This window comes from Centrocercus urophasianus, unplaced genomic scaffold (assembly GCF_019232065.1).
Source record: "Centrocercus urophasianus isolate 14NV4802_14NV808 unplaced genomic scaffold, USGS_Curo_1.0 seq_24, whole genome shotgun sequence".
NCBI lineage: Eukaryota > Metazoa > Chordata > Aves > Galliformes > Phasianidae > Centrocercus > Centrocercus urophasianus.
The window spans coordinates 3,742,889-3,757,935 of NW_024884800.1; the positions used below are offsets into that span (position 1 = coordinate 3,742,889).

General features: G+C 44.7%; 1 protein-coding gene across 1 annotated transcript in view; it reads right to left on the reverse strand.

Annotated features, from left to right (window-relative positions):
* The window catches only part of GPC4 (glypican 4), a 60,750-nt gene that overhangs the window by 31,449 nt on the left and 14,254 nt on the right, over nucleotides 1-15,047 (reverse strand). The window contains exon 2 of the mRNA XM_042824880.1: nucleotides 3,856-4,014. Within this exon, the coding sequence (XP_042680814.1) occupies nucleotides 3,856-4,014 (159 nt within the window). The remainder of the gene's footprint in view (nucleotides 1-3,855; nucleotides 4,015-15,047) is intronic.

Sequence of the window (15,047 nt, forward strand, 5' to 3'; positions counted from 1 at the left end):
GCTTCACAGCTTCCTCCGTGGCAGCTCAGGACAGACACCACATCAGAGCACTCCTCCTGCATCCCATGGCTATTGTCATATAGGGAGATGCTTATATGGCCAGGGAACATCACCCACTAGTTTCTCAGTGAAACTTGTAAACATGTATCTGACATCACGTATATTAGAAAAACAAAACCAGCAAATCCTCACCTTAAAAACATCTAGCAATGGAGAGTCCAGCAACTCCCAAAGCACATATTTTTTATTAAAAAAAGAATTTCCCTTATTGCTGGAAATGTGTACCTTTCTGCTACGCTGAGGCTGGGCTAGGTTTAAATTACAACAGGAGAAACCCCCAGGAGCATGCAGAGCTGTGCTGTAAGCAAATATTTAGACAGGATATATAAGATACTGCACTCCAAAGCTCCAGTCTTCTCCCTGTGTCTGCAAACCAAACACACACAGAAGAACCTGGCGCTGTACAATTACATAGGAGAAGCTGAAGTGACTTGAGGCCAGCCATTTGAGGACTGGTAATCAGGAGCTTGGTGTATGCTCCTGATTAAGAGGAGATAATCCATTGCTGAAGCACACGGCTTTGGTGTCAGATCAGAGCAATTCTGGCAACTGTTCCAACATCACACAGCGCTCGAGCAACAGCTGATGCAAAATGCTCCCACAGCAACAGGGCACTGCCGCCTCCATCCAAGGACTGTCCTTTTACAGTGGCAACTGCTGCAAAGGTCAAGCACATAGCAGAGGCAGCACAGATTTGCCTCTTCTCTTGGACCTGAATGTCAAGGCTAAGAGATTAGCAGCCAGAGAGCCTGCACCAAAGATTTCCAGAGAGCTGGGAGGTCATGGTTTGCTTCGCGCTGTGAGGGAGCTGCTTCCTGGAGTGTCATCGCCAAACACAGCGATGTGACCCTGCAAGGGGAGTCACTGCTCCATTTGCTGGGAGTTAAGTGAATTTAGGTCTCTGCAATAACTCATCTTGCCTTCAGTCCAGCTTCACAGTGTAGATGATTTCCTGTTAAGCAGAGGAGGATGCATGGCTTGTATTCTGTCAGCTTTATTTTCATTCAAATGGATCTGGCTACTGGTAATGAGGCAGCCCTAAAGAGCTCCAAATGTTAAAATAGGAGCAAGGGGCCAAGCAGAGGAAGAGTTTGGGGGGATCGTATGCTTTTCAAATCTCATCCCCAGAGCTCAGGGCAAATACATGGGTCTTGATCATCTCTTCCCCTTCTGAGATGGACGTGTTGCATCCAAGCAACTGCCAAGCCACCTTCACCAGCTTTGTGTTCCAATCACCTTCCTCTTTCCAGTTATTTCAACTTATTTAAACTGAAAAAACGTTTGGAGTGCATCAAGATTCAAAGATACGCCCAAAACACAATCACTGGGGGGGCAACAAAGCAGGAAGGCATCTTAAAGCAGTGTTTCTCTCAGTCTCCATTCCACCCACAACTATCATTAACTGGTTGTGTAAAGGATTAAAAGGTGTCCTTGCAAAGCTTGTAAAAGACAGGAATGCCACATACTCAGGGCAGAAAAGTCAGACCAACTCAGTGAGGCATTGGCAAAGTGGAGAATTGATCCAGAAAGAGTAAAAGGAACGCGCCCCTGCCACAAAAGGACATTTGACAAGAAATCAAACATGCAAAGCAAAAAACAGAACGTGTGTGACCAGATTACTAAGCATCAAGATTGTAGAAAGGAAACAACCACCACAAACAGCCAATCAGTCCATAGGAGGCAACACAAACCCCCAAAACCACCACAGCAGTCCAAGCACAGAGCTCCAAAAACATGCCATTTTTTGCAGGGAATCTTGAGAGAGGTAAAGGACTGAGAACTTGAGAGGAGGACTGCTCAGCCACCATCACCAAACAGCACCTGTGAATGGGGTGCAATCAGCCTCCAGGTGACTCGGCCAGGGAGAGGGAGGCAGTCCTGATTAAAAGTCTTCCAAGAGATAAACAAGGGAGGATGGGAATCAGTTAATTTCTGCTTCCACCCCAGGTAAGATTTAAAAAAATGCTTAAATCAGTTCTGTCTACAGCAAATAAAGATTTAGATCTGATATTAACAACTGCTTAAAGACGGGAACGTCAGGCTTGGGGACAAGCTTAAGAAGTTGCTAATTCTCCTTTATTAGTTTCAGAAAGGGCAGAGAAGCACGCTTCAGGGACAGGCTGGGCACAGCAAATCTAGCTTCCAGGAACAGTATCACTCTATCTGCTTCCAAATTTGCCTTTCAAGGACTCCCAGGATTAAGATCAGAGGAGCCACAGTGGTGAGAGCAGCAGCAGGCACGCTGAGAGCTGCTGATGGCAGAACCACGCTGCGCCAACAGAGCAGCTTTGCAGGGCTCCCCATCAAAGCCCCCCCAGACTGAAGCACTGTGCTTTGAGAGGGATCCAACTTAGCCTAATACCCTCTTCTTGTCACACAGTCCTGTGGCCATAACTCACCATGAAAATGAGAAGACACACCTGGAAATACATCTACACCACGTCAGGGATGCTAATAGAGTGAACCAAGCATGCCCTTTGTGTTCAGTGCAGCATTTTTAAGAAGCCTCGTTGTTCATTAAAGGTGAAGCAGATGCTGTTCCTCTGGCCTCTTTCAAAGGGCTTATCTATGGGCTGGATTTCATTAAGTGCCTTGCTCTGTATTTAATAAGCTTGCAAGTCTAGACACTTTGGTTCTCTCTCTATCACCCCTTTGGTGTAGCAGCAGGTAGAGACAACAGAGGTTTAAGAGGGAAATACTCAGCTAGTAGATTTAGATGCTATCAAGAGGGTTGCATAATTTCACTTTGACTCACTGCAATTTCATACTCGGGGACTTTTTCCTTCTCACAGGTGCCAACTTCTTTTGAAGGAAAAGGGCTGCTACTTGCTGCAGCAGCAAAGAGGAAGTCCCTGGGAGGTTCAAGGCACAGACTTCAGGGTGTTGGTTCACGTGGATTCTCCACTAACAACCAAACTAGGGAGAAAAAAACCCTGAGGAACTGTGCATTGGAATCACCCTCTGCTAACAGATGGCGGTGATGCAATGGACACAAAGGATGTCCTGACAACCAATCCAGTCCACATAACTCATCAGATATATTCACATGCATCTAGGTGTCACCTCATCCCCACAGCCAAGAAGGACAGTCCTTCTTGCAGGAGCATGATGCTGGGCACACAGTGAATACAGGATACTGGCACAGGTGACTGCCAGCTACTTCCATAGGGATTTTCTTCCATCAGGCTATGAGGAGAGCACAGCCATCCCGCTGACTGAAGGGCAACAATGAGAAAAGACATTTGCTTATCAGTCAGCAATTGGTGTCACTTGAGCGATGGGAACTCAGCCGAGACTTTGTTCACTTTGCTTCTGACCCTGCATCACACTTGAACCCTCGGTTTCTGCACAAAGACATCTCTGTATTTATTTATTTGCTGCTCTATTTAGCCCCAAAGGCTAAGTGAGCTGATACAAACCCCGCTGGTTCATAACAGACTGGAAAAGATCTGCATTTTTGTGGATCGGGGCTGCAAGACGTGCATGTTACAATCACATGCACCACGGGGATATACAAACAAACTCACTGCAATCTAAGTTAACAGCAGTACAGTTTTTTGAAAGATTAATCAGAAAAAGATCTCTCTTTAGGAAACAAACAACTGTAATCAGCAAATATTTCTTTCACATGGGATTGCAAAACAAGCCATGCGCTACCCTCGCCACCAGAGCAATGAGTCATGAACTTCCCCAGCAAAAGGGGAGGCAGAGCAGAACAACTGCACACAGAACAACAGGATGGGAATTCTTAGCATTTTATGCAAAGGAAAGTAAGTTCAAGGTCTCTGCACTCACCATCAAACTTCTTGTATCGGGAACTAAACATTGTTTGTAAGTGATTGCTAAGCTCTACGACGGCGTTTCTGAAGTCGTGTTTGCTCAGTTGACTGTATCTCTCTTCCATTTCTTGAGTGCAGCACGTGTAGGCTTGTGAGCAGACTTTCAAGTGGTCGCCTTAAAAACAAAGAAAATACTCTAAGTTAGAGGAATTCCCTTTGCGACACAAAGAGGTCAGTGTGCGAGGCCCCATGGTGGCACCGTCTCCAGGGAGTTTTAATTACTTTCAGTTCACTCAGTTAATACATAATACACCACATCAATGACATTGGTCCTTTTTGAACAGAAAAATCCTTTTTTCCTTCTCCTTCCCTTCAGCTATCACTGAAGTATTGTAAGAATCAAAGATATCACTGATATGAAAATAAACTTGTTTTATGTAACTGCTTGTGAAAAGACTTTACATTTCCCAGCTTTTAATTTTACGGTTTTCTGTCATCATCTTGGGTGAAACTGTGTTTGTTTTGCAGAATTCAAACATATTTTTCTTCCCTCACCCTAAAAGATGGCTCTCATAAAAATCTTATGGCTCAAGATTGCTTAGCCAGAGGAATCGTAAAGGGCTCCAGTATCTCTCTTACCCCTGAGTGCCTCAGCACAAGGAGGCAGATGGTGAGAATTCCCCCGGAGGTCCAGCAACAACCTCCAGCACTGCTGGGACTCACCAAGACTCACCCCAAGAGCTGCAGGGCAGAAAGAATCACTACATACCTTCTGAAGAGCCACCCAGACTGCTAAAGCATCGGAAAGGTCTGCAGTGAACAAGAGCTATTTCTGCTCTATGCAAAACAAAGCCAGACTGTGATCAGTGCAACCAGATCTGGCCCACAACTGCACGATTCGCCCAGCTACCAAACCTTCACACTGTGTGTGTGACTTTCTTGCCTAGAGACCACTCTCAGGCCATTTTTCAAAAGTTAAAACCATACATATTAATTAAACACACACATTCCATCTCTAAGACTGCCCTCTCCTAAACAGCTTTCCTTTTGTGCCATGGGATTTGTTTGTTTTCTCAGACATTACAGAGACCTTGACCAACAGATAATTCTGCCACAACTAATTTATTGCACGAGACTGTCTGCTGCTCCAAGTCCGGTACAGAGAACAGCCCTGCTTAGACAGCCTTCAGAAGACAAAGAAAAAAACCTCACTGTCTCCTTAGAGACTCTTTTTTTCTCCCTTTTCGTTTTACACACTCCTTTTCCTCCCAGGAACACCTCCAATGACAAGCACACTGCACTAGGACTAAGACTCAGTGCTCATGATACCGGGGCATACAGAGCCTGCCTCCCCAGCCAGCACTCAACCAAGCAAGTCCCTAGGCAAGGCCACACTATTTCACTTTGCATCCCTTTTGCTCCACTTCCAATAGAGGGCTAAGTCTCCTTGACACTACAGAACACAAATAAGTATCAGCAAAGTGATAATTCCTGCTAGAGCAACAGCTAGACTTGAGATGTCAAAACTATTTAATTTTGAAACACTTGAATTTTTAATTTTTTTTCCTAAATTTCAGATGGAAATATTTTACCTGACATGTGCTCCATGATTTCTGTACCATTTTCATTAAGCACTTCTTCCCTCGGTGATTGCAATTTACATACTTGTAATTCTTTTGTGTTGGAAGGGCAAACCTCTACCCTACTTGGCAAGCTCAAGCCTACTGTCAGCGGGATTTCTTTTCCTCACTGCACTTCAGAGACACTTCTGAAGTTGTCCACAAATGCCTTGGGATCCTCAGAGCAGTGATGTCTTAACAACTACCGCAATTTATTGATTGATTAAAAAAAAAAAAAAAACCAACATTAAAATCCATTAAAAGCCCAGCGTATTTCACAAATACAAGGAATGTTTTTGTATCTGTTTACACTACTAAACTGAAGTTAATATCTCACCTATCTGACAACGCCTTTTTCTATTAGATTAACCTGCTGCTTATTCACCATTGTAACAACTTTTGGCTGGGAGGTTATAAATAAACCTAATGTTGATCTGCCTCCGAAAAAGAATTACTTTGTTTTATATTTCAGAGTACTGAATCAGGAGCTAACATTTCAAAGCAAAAACTTCTCTCTTTAATCCCTTTTGTCTCAGATTTGCACGGTGCTTCTCCAGTACACACTGCAAAGCCAGGCAAGGGGAATAGTACTGATAGGATCTGCACAAGCCTGATTTACTATTTGGTTGATCATTAACAAATTACTCTCCAGAACACAACTCAGGCGTTCAAAAATGAATGACCAAGCAATCTAATTATGGAAGATATTTCTCGGTCATGTCAGCACTATGTGGTCTTGGCTTGTGATCAAGAATTAGCTCTGTCTGGAGCTGAGGAGCTCCTGCCACTGAGTGCTAATGCAGGGCAGGATGCACTGTGTTACTCAGTGGTTAAAAAACAAAAACAAAAAAAAACAAAAAAACAGAAAGTTTAAGACTGCGTGCTGCTTTTATTGAAGCTTTACTATGCCCCAATGGAAGATGCCACTGAGAAGTCACTGAAGCCCATGTTTCCCATGGGGAGGGTTGTCCCTTAGCACCTCCATATCACTGACTGAATGAAACATCAGGCACTGGTACCTTGTGAGGAATCTCATTTCTAGCTCTCGCTTCACACCAGCTCGTAGGGCTCTCTGCTTTCTCTACTTGGGCAGCACTCATACCCATACACAGGGCTCATTCCCATGTGCTACTTTGACCCAGAACACAGCAACCTGGAGCTCAGACCAAGACACCACTCCTAGGTCCTCCTGCTGGCAGCCAGAGCTCCTCTAAAGAAAGGAGTGAAAAACTAGGTATTTAGGCCCACTTAAGCAGACATCTAATGTTTATGTATATTACATAAAGAACACTCATTGTGTGTGCTCGCTGTCAAGGACACATTTGGCAATAATTATTTCTCAAGTTGATACTCATCAAACAATGCCCATACAAGGCAACCCTTCATCTACTGTTGAGTGTTAAAGACTCTGCAGCTTTTGTAATTTATCACCATATGAGCCCAGCAAAATATAACTCTGCCACAGCTTCCTTTCAAGTTACGCTTTTATTGAATTGTTTGCAATCATCACACTGGGGGCTGTGTGGCAAAAAGAGCTTAAGTAGCAGAGAACTACTCTAAATATCTACTGCACACGTACACCATACCTGCAACTTGTCAAGGACTTGTGGCAGATCTTTTCCATAGCCTGTCACAGCAAGACATTATATCTATTTTATACTACACACACATATATAGAGAGAAAAGCAATGGACCAAAACTAGAAGAGAAGCTTGCTCCTTAGCTGGTTAGCAATACACCTCTGGGGAATGGAATGGTTAAAGACAGAAATGCAACAGTACACCATGTCACCATCTGCAGATCTAAGGAAATGTGCTCAGAAAGGTAATCTTGCAAACTTATTATTTAAGCCATTATAGAAATACCACATTTAGCAGGCTCTAGGCACACGAAGTTTCTTCCAAATCAAGCAACTATTATGCAACATGTTGGAAAACATGTTTTCATCAAATGAGTAACTGTGCAGTACGAACTCAGGGGCTCCATTATCTTGAAAAGCAGCTCCCTTCACCAAACAATTTTCCAAGACCTTTTCAAAATGTTGTTTCTGGACTTCCAGGCTAAACACGCCATTCCCACCCTGCTCCTTGTTGCCCTGACCAAGTACTTCTGGCTGCAAAAGCAACTTTCGAAAGCCATTAACTGGGAGGCAGAGGGGTGTTACCTGTTGAAAAGTCTCCTGTGCACAGTCTAGCCCTTCACTGAAGCTCAGTCAAGGAGCCAAAAGCACTTTATGGTCAGAGATGTTACTGTTGGACTTGGCTCCTGTGTGTGAAAACCCAGGCTGGTGGAGCATTTGGAGCCGTACTGCTCCCCTCCAGGAGGGGCACGCAGGGCCACCAGCATCTCAGCTCACACCCCACCACTGCCCCTCTGGTACACATCAGCTCGTGTCATCTTTAAAAGAGCTTTATGACTTCCTCTGAATCTACTACAAAAGGAATCCTGGACTGTAATGCCGGACTCTAATCCGATTTCACACTAGACTTACATTCTAATTATCACAGAATATTAGGCTTCCACCCATCATATATAATTGACATGCTACAGAGGCTTTACAAAACCCCCAACAAAGATGACAAGAAATACTAGCATCACCCTTGAGCACAACTCTGCTGCTCCAGCCCTGCTTTAACAAGGGACAAAAAGAATAAAGAAAAATGTGAGACTGTGATTGTCTCCCGTGGAGTCATGGAGAAAGACAAGGCTATCGAACCATCCATCCAACCTGACCACCTCTAATTGCACCCAAAATACCAGAAACCTCCCAGTTTTCCTGGCTACAGGAGCAGGGGATGCTCAGCACCTGCAGAACAGCCCATAACGCACAGCCACACAAGAAGGGGTGTGCTGCTCCCATCACTGCTTGTGATGCTTTTAGATGTTTGCTCATAAAAAGTGCTACACAAACGTGGATAGCATCTTGTCACAGTAATATTTTTAGGTGAAATTATACTAAGTTTCAAATAGTAAAAGGAGGAAAAAGTCCTGCTCTGGGCAATGCCTGATGCCCAGAGCAACCCTGCTGCCCTCTCCTAGGCTGTCTCACATACGAACAATGTTTGAAGGCACACTTGTTGCCTGGTATAAGAAGAAAACTTGAATTTTGAGTGGATGGCTCTTATCTGTGCTTTCCTCTTCCACCAGTTGGTCAGACTTCACTGCTTGCTTTAAGGCAGTGCTGCTTTGGCACTTGTGTTTATTTTCCTATGGAGAATACTCCTGCAGAGATGGTCGCGTGCCAGGAAGGAAGAGATGTAAAACAGCATTGAGATTCTGCTAACAGAGGCAACGCATCCGCCAAGGGCTACAGAATGAGAAACTTCTGAGCGGGTCTGTCCAGGCTGGGACCAACAGACCAACATCTCCTTGATGCTCCTGAGCACATGGTGCTATTTCCATTCCAAGTCACAGTTTCAAACACAGCTTGCACATTTCAACCAGAAGTGCTGCATGCAGCCACCTCCCCACATCTTCCACATCGAGCCCTTTCACAACGCCAGGAGCCCTCTATCCATCCAAACATTGTAGCTGCAATGTCTGCCCTGTCTTCCAGCCACCCAGCAGTTTTTAAACCAGAAGCAATCCTCATGCACAGTCATCTATGAGAGCTGGTTATGGAAGTAGAGCAATTTGGCAGTGCATGCCAATGTGCAGTGTATTTTACATCCCACTCAATTAGCAACCGTTTTATATAAATGGTTTATTTGCCTTATTAATATTAAAGCCACTTGTTTCCTATGCGTTTCCACTTAGGTTATTAATCAATGCGTGTTTCAGTTTTTTTGCTGATTACTCTAATGGCACAGAAAAATTCCCCAGACTCACAGAGAAAGCTTATAATATTGAAATGATTTTTTTTTTCTTCTTGCAAACTTGTCAAGCAGTCAAAACACACTCTTTGATACCCAAACCAAAGCCCTTTCACCCATGCTTAACAACAGTGAACTATTTTCGGTCAAGCTTTACTGCATCTGTTAACTCAGCTGCTAATCCATCTCGCAGGCGTGGGGAATGCCAGCACACACAATACCTCGTCGACATACCTCCCTTCAACACAACAAATAATTCTAATTATTTCCACCGCGCGTACCTACAGTTACTTAAAATATCGTACACAACCAAGGTCTGTCTGGCTTTTATTTTTCCATTTTGCTTTGCTGACAGCCTCAGGTTTGCAAATTTACTGCCAAGAGGGCCAGGGACCGAAAAGAACAAGAGAGATTTATGCGTATGTGTGCACATTAAGCCAAATGCACATTAGGAGCCTTGATTTTTGTTCAGGAAAGAGCAGTCTAGGACAGAAAGAGGTCCCTTGCCTTCCAGCCATTTGAGACCAAATGTTGATGGTCATACTCGTCTTCTGGTCAAAGAAGCATAGTCCTGAAGCATAGTATCAGTAAGATTGGAAAAGACCTCCAAAATCACCAAGTCCAACCTCAACCCACCCCCACCATGCCCATAACCACATCCCTCAGTGCCACATCTCCACAGTTCTGGAGCACCTCCAGTGATGGTGACCCCACCAGTCCCTGTGCAGCCCTGTGCCAGTGCTTCTGAGGAGAATTTTTTCCTAACATCCAACCAGAACCTCCCCTGGCACAACTTGAAGCCAGCACCTCTTGCCAATTGCACCTGAGTAATCGGTATTAAACTAAACACAGGGTCGTTCAGGAAGAACCCATGCCTAAGCCAACAGTGAAGCCAACGTGAGTGATTTCAGGGAATCCCAGGCTCTTAATACAGTTCTTAAAACCAAAACAAGATGAAAGCCTATTTCCCACCTCATCTGCCCCCACAACGTCAAGAATTAACCTTGCTTTGGGCAAGAGTGAGGCCCTAGGTGTAGCTATGGAGGCTTCAGAAGGCTCCAGCTCTGCACCAGCGCCATCAGCGAGCCCTCCAGTAGTCTCCAAGAAACCTGCTGACCTGGGGAATAACATCATTGCTGTTTCATTTCCACACTGACTCCCTCCCAGGCAGGGTGGCCCGAATGCTGCAAGGTTTTACACCCTGGCAAACTCTGCTGTGATAGAGCGCTTTCATTTCCACAAACAGGATATTGAGTCAATTAGTGGCACACCAAACGTAAACCAGACAGATGAAGATAATGCATTTCTGCAGACATCAAAAGGGAGAGAAACCACACAAAGACCTGAATATACAAATAAGGCAAGAAGAAAAAGTACGTAATTAAGCATACTATTTAAGTAAGCCTGGAGAGCAAAATAGCACTGCTCAACTGGAGGATTCTCTCTGGCTCCAGCTAAAACAGAAACCTTCAATGAAAACCAAGAATTGTTTCTTAATTAAAAAACAAAACCAAAAAACCCCCACTTCACACTGTTGAGGGAGAATCTGGGAAATGCAAATTCTCCTTATTATCACAGAATTCCTTAGGCATGAAATTGTTTTCATAATGTGCCTCTGCATACGTGCCTTAAGTGAGAAACAGCGGGCAATTTGTGATGAAAATTATTCTTTTTTTGTTGCTCTTGTGGTTGGCTTTTTTGTTTGCTTGTTTACTTCTCAGACAAGGGGAATGATGCACACAGTGCACAGAAGATCCATCCCCAGGGCTGTCCCTGTCCCTCCACCAGCATACTTGTAACAGTAATGCTGGCTACACTGAAAGCCAAAAATAAAGCAGTCACGATAAAACCCATTAAAAGCCTGCATACAGTCAGCAATCAGACTTTAGAATAGAACAGAACTTGTCTAGCGGATTTTACAGGGATAACATGCACTCCACCACCATCATCCCCCCAAAAAACAAAGCAAACAAACAGAAAACAATCACCCCAGTGAGTATAATTTCATGCAATTAAAGGGGAAAGAAAATCCATTTGGAACAGCAAATACACAGAATTACTGAAGCCTCAGGCGCAAGGAACAGTAAATAGAAGAGATCTGGCTGGGAGACAGTTACTTTCTTTGTAAGACTTTCCATTTTTTCCTTAAATTCCCCAGCAAGAAAGCAAACAAAAGCCAAAAAACTGCTCGTTTGTTTTTTTCCATAAAGCTTTGGGATATTTGCCAAAAGGGCAGCTTTTTAACCCAAACGGATTCTGCCACAGACACCGTTATGTGAACTGGAATATTTTTCATTCCTACCAACGTTTTCCAGTGACACTTCCAGCTCCTTTCCTCCCTCATCATCCAGACCCACCGGCACGCACCTCCCGGGATGCTCACCGCTCACAGCACAGCACCACACACGCGCAGGCAGCAGAGAACAGCAACATACCGGGCACCGACAGAAAGGGTTGCTTTTTTTTCTTCTCTTTATAAACATATTTGATTCCAGCTTCGATGCACAAAACCACGCTTCAGAATCACACAAGTGGCTTCTTGTGAGATGTACCCAACCTGGGCTGTGCCAGCAGCACGGTCATCTGCTGGCTCAGCTCAGCTCCAGCAGTGTTGTGCCCCTGTGGTCAGCCCCCTACACCCTTGGGTGCCACAGAGAAGCTCAAAAGAAGCAAAAGGTTGCTGTTTGCGAAAGCAGAACAAGCATGCATCGTTGCCCAAAATGCAGCTACCGTGTCCATGTGTTGAATTGCACCAACAGGAACGGAAGTGATAACAGTATGGGAGCCAGCAGCTTTAACACAAGCAAAAACTTAAGAAAGCTCCAAATTATAAAGATGTTTTTAATCCCTTAAGCAAAAAAACAGAGTTCGTGAAATTCAGCCACCATTTCCTGTTTTTGACTTAAAACTGGACTTTATACAAACAATTGCATAATCTATAAATTGGAAAAAGGTTAATTAACTTCCACAAAGATCATTCAGAATTTCAAGACCTACAATAGACACTGCAGAACTTGCTGCCATTCTGGGATAGACCTTTTTTTGGAAGAAGACAAAAAAACACCCTCATATCAATTGCACAGCATAGCACTGAAGGACCATATACAAATCCAAAATCCCCACAGAGTGGCAGGATGATGCTCTCCATCTATGAGGATGCACTCCTTCATCCTGCCTTTCACAGGGCTGTTTTGGGGTAAGGAGGACAGCAAAGGCGAGCAAAGGCTCTGCACAGAGCCAGGGCCAACCAAAAGTTGCTAGAGACATGGAGTGACCCATGTGCCATTGGCCACCTTCACCTCAGCAACCAGCACCATCCTTGCCGGGGAAAAAAAAAGTGATAAAAAGCTCTGCATCCAGGAGAAACACTCCATCTCCTCTGTCTGCAGAAGCATCATTTGTTTGCTTGGGGAAAGTATAAACAAAAAGACCAAATGCTTCAAGGCTTGAAGTGTAGCCAAGCCCAGCTATAACCTAACAACTGCCCCACGCTAGGAAATGGGGCACTCTCCCCTGCTGCCACACATCTGCCTCATCCATCAGAAGGCTTCAAAGGAGTCCAAATCATGAGCTTAGAGCACTTCTGTCCAAAATGGTTGAAGTTCAAGGACCAAGGAAGAATAAATGCAGTTAGGGAACGCTGCCCACCTACACTCGCAAATCCCCCCTTATTCAAACCAAGAGAAACCAGTGGCCTCTACAAGACCAGAGCCCCCATCCTAAGCTGCTAGGGGAAGTAAGGTCTCCAAAACATCTCTGACACCATGATGACATTTCTCAGAATGAACTCACAGGCATACAGGGTCCATCAGCCCATCCTATCGGCACCAGCTGAGGCCTTGGCAGGCAGGGATGTCACCTCCCTGCACAGAGCAACGCCAGCTGAAACAGAACCCAGACATGGTGAGAACCACCCATTTGGAGTACATTTACCAGCAACTGCAGAAATGCCTGCTCCAACACACTCAAAGCCTTCAAGAAGGAAGAACTACCCCTTTATTTTATTTTTTTCCAATCCTCTACTTTCCATTCCTTCACACAGAGCGCAAACCAACCAAACCTATGCACATCTTCCATGAAGAGACCGTGACCACTGAATTTTCCCCTTGCATCACTCCCCATTTGGCCACATCCTTCCACCCCCTCGAAGAATGGGGCAGACAATTAGCCTTAATCCTCGTTAGTTCTGTATGTTTCCTTTAAATCCTGTTACCGCATTCCTTCGTGCAAGCAAGCGCTGTCTGAGAGCAGGAGGCTCAGCCTCCTCCGCCCGCAGCCTGACCCCTGGGTCCGACCCGAGCCCAAGGGCTGCAATGCCAGCAGACCGAGTGATCAGTCACTGATTGCTTCTGAATCAGAAAGGCAGGTGTGAGCTGAGAGCACAGGGCAGAGGTAAATGAAAACCGAAGGCAGGGAGGATTAAAAAAATATATATAAAGATTTGCTTCAAGGAAACGTTCTCCTTTGTCGCTATAGGAGACAACTATGAAAACTTGGTCCAAGGGAAGCGTTTGAAGTCTAGCTGCTTTCATATGCGTAACATTTGAGTCACTCTGCCAGAGGAGAGCGGGGCTGCTACATTAATTTATTTTGGAAGTTTATCCAAGCCGCTGGTCAAAGATAAACAACACGCTGGGATGGGAGAGAACATCAGAACTGGGCTGCCCGAGCAGCAGGGAACTTCCACAGCTTTGATAGCACAAATGCACGAGATGGTGTCAGCACGACCCGATGCTCCATCCCAAAAACGAGAGGCAAAAACACTGAGAAGGCATTGCTTTTCCTTGGGAGGCATTCTTGCTATAAAATGTCATGCAGGGGATTCAGCTTAAAAATTTCAAGCACAGTCTAGGCATTTAGACCCGACCCATTAGTGGCCAGCTGTTAATAGGCTGAAGCTGTAATTACTCCAACTGGGGGCTTTCTGGTGTTTCAGCCAGTACTGTGAAATCAGTATTACAGCTGCTTTACTGAGCTATTGCTGCAGGTAGGAAGCACGTTCCAGCCCAAACACCCTGAGAACCAAAAGTAAAATTAGACCTTATCAGCAGCTCTCCTCCTGAAGCCAGTAAGTGCATCATTATTCTTAAATCTGCTTCCAGGGGGGACATGGAAAAAAGTTAACAGTAACATGCCTGAGAAGTTACAGCAAACACTCAGCACTCTTCAACATGCCCAAGGAAAAGCCTCTCTGAAACTGAAGTCTCACAGAGCACAATTCCTTCACGAACAGCACCCGCATGTCAAGACTGCAAATTAGCCCTCACAGGCTGCCCTAATCCTTCCCATTCAAAGCTTAAGGCAAGAACAAGAAAAATTAAAAATAAAACAAAACAAAAAAAGCAAGGAAAAAAAAAACCAAACCCATACAGTTCCTTGTGAGAAGATTTTCCTGGATACCACATGGTTAACATATTGCCCAAGTGGAGACACACCCCAGAGGAGCGACGATGCTAACTTGTGGTACTTCAAATAAATCTGAGCCAATCAATCTGGAAGGTCTGTTTTCTATTTGTGGGTTTGGGTTCGCTGTTTCGTGTTTCTTTTTTTGTCTTTGCTGTTTGTTTGCTTTCAGTTTGGCAGACCTTCCCTATTCTAACCTCCAAAACCCAACATGCCACGCTTGCTGGGAGGTGATGCACAACGTTCATGCGATCTGCGTACTCAAACTGGATGACGAGGAGTCTGCCAGCTCCTAAAGCATGGCCACAGCCTTCCCTCACTGTGACAAAGGCTTTGTTCCTCCTCCAAATGCCACTGCTTTCATCTTAAATGAG